General features: G+C 33.0%; 1 protein-coding gene across 1 annotated transcript; it reads right to left on the bottom strand.

Annotated features, from left to right (window-relative positions):
• Positions 1 to 1,226: 1,226 nt before the first annotated feature.
• Positions 1,227 to 4,524, bottom strand: LOC110717643 (probable peroxidase 61). The gene is made up of 4 exons (XM_021896394.1): positions 4,199 to 4,524; positions 2,739 to 2,918; positions 2,193 to 2,352; positions 1,227 to 1,883 (listed from the first exon to the last, which is right to left on the bottom strand). Exons 1-4 carry the CDS (start codon positions 4,451 to 4,453, stop codon positions 1,447 to 1,449), a joined length of 1,032 nt encoding a protein of 343 aa, XP_021752086.1. The 5' UTR covers positions 4,454 to 4,524; the 3' UTR covers positions 1,227 to 1,446.
• Between the last annotated feature and the right edge of the window lie 704 nt (positions 4,525 to 5,228).

The raw sequence follows: 5,228 nt of genomic DNA, 5'->3' as shown, positions 1-5,228 counted from the left end.
TTCGACAGATGCTTATCGCCGGGCTAATTTGCACATTGCTAGCTCATGGTTTTTACTTCCCTAGCTTGAGTACAAATTTGTTCTTGTTCCTTAAGGATTGCTCATCGACTGCAACCCAGTATGACCTTCCATCCTAAAAATGACTTTTTTCAGTACAAGTTTTGAATTGACTTTTGAATTGCAAAAAAATTTGGTCAACGATATTTCTTCCTTAAGTTACAATTACTTGGATTTTTGTTTGAATGCCAAAGTTACATAACTTAACAATGTAGAAAAAGTTTCTTTTGCGGTGTCCTGGAACTTTTTAAATAGTATTCATACTTTCTTTGTCCCTGAATTATAGACTATATTTCTATTTTGGATTATTGTCTAAAAATTACGAGTTCTATAGTTTGCTTTATAAGTTTAGCTTAATAACTTACAATTAGCCCATGTTGCTCTTAAGATTACTTGAAGTAAGATTACTCCGAAGCAAAAAGATTCTTACAAGGACAAATATAATGTTTAAGCCAAATTTCTCATAAACGACTCAATAAAAAGTGACCGACTATTTAAATATCGAACCCACATAAGGCATGATAATATTTAATTCAAAATCCGTTCTTCAAGTTGTACCTCGTATTCCAATATATGCTGATGTTTGGACATCATTTTTAATTCATAAGATTTCTTAATCGTTTTTTAGCTGTACCTTGTCAAAGAATAGTTTTTTCTTAATCGTTTTTTCGTTGTACCTTGTCAAAGAATAGTTTTTTCTTAATCGTTTTTTAGCTGTTGTCATTAATACATCGTATTATATGTTAACACATGAAAATTTTAATGCACCCTAATTGAATGCCTGGTACCTTGGTTAAGTCATGTGGCCATTCTGGCCAAGATGATTGTTTCAGTAATTTGCATTTATAGCATTTATAAATTTCTACTTGATTTATAATATAAGGTACACACACATTTTTATATGTGGCCGGCCATCATGGGGTTGCTCTTGCTCATTAGTGTTATAGGGGTTACTCGGTCAGTGTTACAAGATTTACTTCGCCAGTGTTGCAGGGGTTTTTCGGTCAATATTACAGGGTTAGTCAATCAATTTTATAGGGGTTACTTTGTTATTTTACAAGTGGTCACATAATACGGTCAGTCACACACAAGACGTGCTGTACTGTACAAGTATTTTAGAAAATTCTTAGAAAAATTTATCTAAATTAAAAATAATTAAAAAAAAAAAAAAGTTTAATAAATTTGTAGAGATCAATGCAATTTTGATTGCTACATTCGACAAAAAATGATTTAACTTATTGTATGATACAAATTAGTATACAGATTTGTCCTCATTTATTTTATTGGCTGTCAAAAGCACAAATTCAAACACAATAAATTACAAGAATTAACACAAGAAAAATAACTCAATACTTGAAGATGATCCCTAGCTAATACTTAGGTTTGGGATTAATAACTATTACGTTTGTGACAGTTCTTCCTGACTTCTCCTTTTTGTCCAGTTAACGCCTTGTAAATACCCAATCGATTCATCGACAATGCGAATGCCCTCCGGAAGTCTTCAAACCCGTAACCAGGGTGAGCAAATTGTTCACTAAGTTGTTGGGTTTCATTCCCATACAAGAGTTCTTGATCAATTCTAAGCACAGCTTGGTTTGCTATGATGTTTTTGTAGTAGTCGTTTGTGAACCTATAGGCTCCATCCGAGCCCTTGTTTAGGGCAATTAGTCCTTCGTGTTCGCCTTTTTGGTACTTTTGTGGACATTGCTTCCTTAAGTCCTCTAGACTTGAAGAGTCTAGGGTTGGATCCGGCTTTCCGGTGCCTTGAAAGTTGTATAGACGATCATAAATGTAACGACATCTTGCCCTCCCGGTTGAATGTGCTCCTATAAATCATAACAAAGTATACATGAATTGACAGTCTAAAAAGTTATGTCTATACGGGTAGGACTTATGTTTAAAACCAATATTTTTCGTTATCTAAAAAATTTGATCGATTTAAATAGGATGGTATAGTTATTTAGCACGTAGAATTCATTAATGCACGTCTAAGTTGTTTCTTGTTCGTACATAAATTACATTATCAACCGAACCTTTTATCTAAGAATTTTTAAAATGTGAGTAAAAATAAATAAAGTACGGGGTGAAATAATAAATTAGTAGATTGAAATTAGAGGCTTTCTTGAAGGTGTTACCTAAGAGTGTTGTGAAATCCTGAAGATCAAGGCCTCTAGCTTGGAAATATGCAAATCCTTCTTCCCATGAGATATTTGGTGAAGGGAGGTCCACAGATGAAACCATTGAAGTGTACCCATCCTTTCTTCCTGTAAGAATTGGGTAGGATGGAGCACCAGACTGGAATTTTTCCAAAAAATATTATTACATATTATAAATATTATTATTAATATTCAACTTCAAAAAAATTAAAAAAAAATTTACAAGTATGATTCAACTAGACAAGTAATTGTGATATTTCATTCTTGATTAAATAATATAATACAAAGTACTTCCTAGATCTCAACGTTGTTTTAGGTTGTTTTAAAATAATGCGTCACTTTTGAGTAAAACATTGTTGTATTACTCCTAATAATTTTCCTAAATTGATTGTGGAGAATCAGAGATAAAGGGAAATATTTAAGTACGAATTACTCCCTATTTCTCTACGATTTAGAAGGAATAATTTTGATTTAAATAAAAATTACTATAAATTAAATAATGATGCATAAGAAAATAGAAATTACCAAGTAAGCAGCATCTCTAGTAGCAAGTTGAAGGATATCAGCACAAGAGACAACTCCAGGACATCTTTCTTCAAGGACTTCCTTGATTTTGTCAATGAACGCAAATCCTCCAAGTCCGGTATTTTGTGGTGCCGTTTTCTCTGAGTTTGGTCCGTCTAAGAGAATCGAGGCATCACATCCCTGAATCACGTTACATACGAGTTTAGAGAATATGACAACTTTATAAACATTGCATAATAGTGTATTGCATACGCTTATGTAGGGATCACACACCTTACAATGGGTTGAAAATCGAAACCTATGAAAAATGGCTAACAATTGGCCAATCTTGATTCTCATAAATGAAAATGTATAAATACGGTATTAACGTACGATGATCAGTTCACCACGCTATACTACTGCTGCTAATGTGATCATAGAAAGGAGAGATGGTTGGCATCTCCCCTAATAGAGATGGGAATGGCCTTCGGGCTTTCCTGTTAACATACACATCCGGTTAAGGCTACCCACTTCAATTCGGTGGATCTTATAACCTAATTTTTGAGATAGGAGGCTAGAGTAGTTGGCTAGTTCTCTGACTTCCAGGCGTAAAACCAGGGGTCGAATCTCACCAAGCACATTTTAGGAGGAATTTCTCATATATCCTCCTTCTAGGATGTGCCTTCTTCTTACCTAAAAAAATAATAATAAAAAAAAAAGGTACTTTTCCAAAAGGAAAACCAAAGCACGTGACTTATGTTGCTAACGAAAATTCATCAAGGCATCTTTAACTAACACTAATTTAGGCTTTGTACTAATTTTTTGTTTTTCCAAAATTTAATAGCTCATTTGGTTAAAGCTTCCTTTCTGATTTTAGGAGATCTAACATCGACTCTTATCACCCGCCCTTGTAACTCTCTAAACAACAAAAAAAAAAGTTCTTGCATTGTAGACTAGATCTAAGCTGTCATTGACAATATTGAAAAAGAACAATAACCATTAAATTTTTTAATAAGCAAATTTTAGGCTTATAATTTTTAGAAATTTTAGCGGATTTGTAAATATGGACTCTTGTGCAGTTGTGCTACATTCCTCGCCCCCCTAGCTTATTTCCATACTAATTAATTTGAACTGTATATTGAACTGTGAAAGGTTGCAAATAATGAACACAACACAAAGTTGTTTAACGACTAATTCATCAAGAAGTACAAGGAGAACATATATATGGTAAATTAAAACAACCTATCACAAGAGACCTCCATCTAGACCGTATTAACATAAACCAGCATGACACAATTCATGCCTACATAACTTGAACATTCATTGTGCCAAACGGAATGACCACACATCCCTCAGCCCTTTGGCACAAAACACGGGCCGGCCGCCTAGCGGCGAGCACGGCTCAATGTCAGCTTTAATAGTAATATACACGTACTAAACCTTAAGAAAGAAAAGTAGTTTAAAGGTGAAAATAAAATTACCGTGACCATACAATCTGAGTAGGCCAACCGAAGAAGTTTAGGAGTAATGCTCTTGTCTTGATCCCAAAACACTTTCACAAGGTGCTTCACATATGCCTCAGCATGATAACAAGTGTTAGTCTTCTTGTAATAACTTCGGGTCAAGGTGTCTCGAGGCACTGTAACCGCCCCTTCGACATCTCCGATCATCAAAAAACCCACCACAAGGAAAAGAAGAGCCACTAGAGGAAAGTACAATTGCTTGCCTTCCTCCATTTTACTCTCTTACCCGAAAAAAAGGCTTAAAACTTCTCTTTAGTGGTGCTCTAACTCTATAAATTTAGATTTCTAAGCTTAACTGATATTGAAATTAGCGTTATTGGTAAAGGATTTATATAGTGTATAATATGCCAGCTTAGTTGAGTAAATTACACTCCAATTAGTGTAACTATTTAATAGGTTTTGGTATATTTTAGTGTTGTACGTAAGTATTTTGCTTCATTTTTCATGCAATATTAGTTGTTAAGCTTGTTTATGCTACAATTTTCCTAGTATTGCGAAAGTCGGCTTTTAATTTATAATTAAAAAATTACTACTAATTATTTTTTGGATGCAAATTAAAAATATTCTATAACTTTGTATTTATTCTACCATGGCCATTTGAATAATGCAAAGTTGTTCCTAGCTAGAAACTTCCCTTAAATCTTTCACGTAATTTCATGCAATCATAAAAGATAATACACTTTTGCATACTTTGTACTTTGTAGTATAATTTAATTTTATTTATTATAAAATTGATGCATATGTAAAAAGAAATTTGATTATATAAGTTAGTAATTAAAGTTATCCTCAGAATTTATGCCAAAAAAAGATAACTTTAATAGTATATACGAAGTATATATATAAGTTAGTTATTAAAGTTACCCTTATTCAAGAATTTGTGTTATGCAATAACCACGCCTAAACTATTAGATTATATACCGAAAGTAAGATTGATATATTAGTAGATCATAAATGATTTAAGGTATGTTTATTTTATCAACCTGATTTT

The sequence above is a fragment of the Chenopodium quinoa genome, unplaced genomic scaffold, assembly GCF_001683475.1.
Source record: "Chenopodium quinoa cultivar QQ74 unplaced genomic scaffold, ASM168347v1, whole genome shotgun sequence".
NCBI classification, from domain to species: domain Eukaryota; kingdom Viridiplantae; phylum Streptophyta; class Magnoliopsida; order Caryophyllales; family Amaranthaceae; genus Chenopodium; species Chenopodium quinoa.
The sequence above is the reverse complement of the archived record's forward strand: the minus strand, read 5'-3'. Positions and strand labels throughout refer to the sequence as shown.

Coding starts and splice junctions, on each gene's coding strand:
- LOC110717643 (XM_021896394.1), bottom strand. CDS start 4,453: ATGGAGGAAGGCAAGCAATTGTACTTTCCTCTAGTGGCTCTTCTTTTC. Junction 2,919..4,198: donor ACTCAGATTGTATGGTCACG/GTAATTTTATTT, acceptor AACGTGATTCAG/GGATGTGATGCCTCGATTCT. Junction 2,353..2,738: donor CTAGAGATGCTGCTTACTTG/GTAATTTCTATT, acceptor GAAAAATTCCAG/TCTGGTGCTCCATCCTACCC.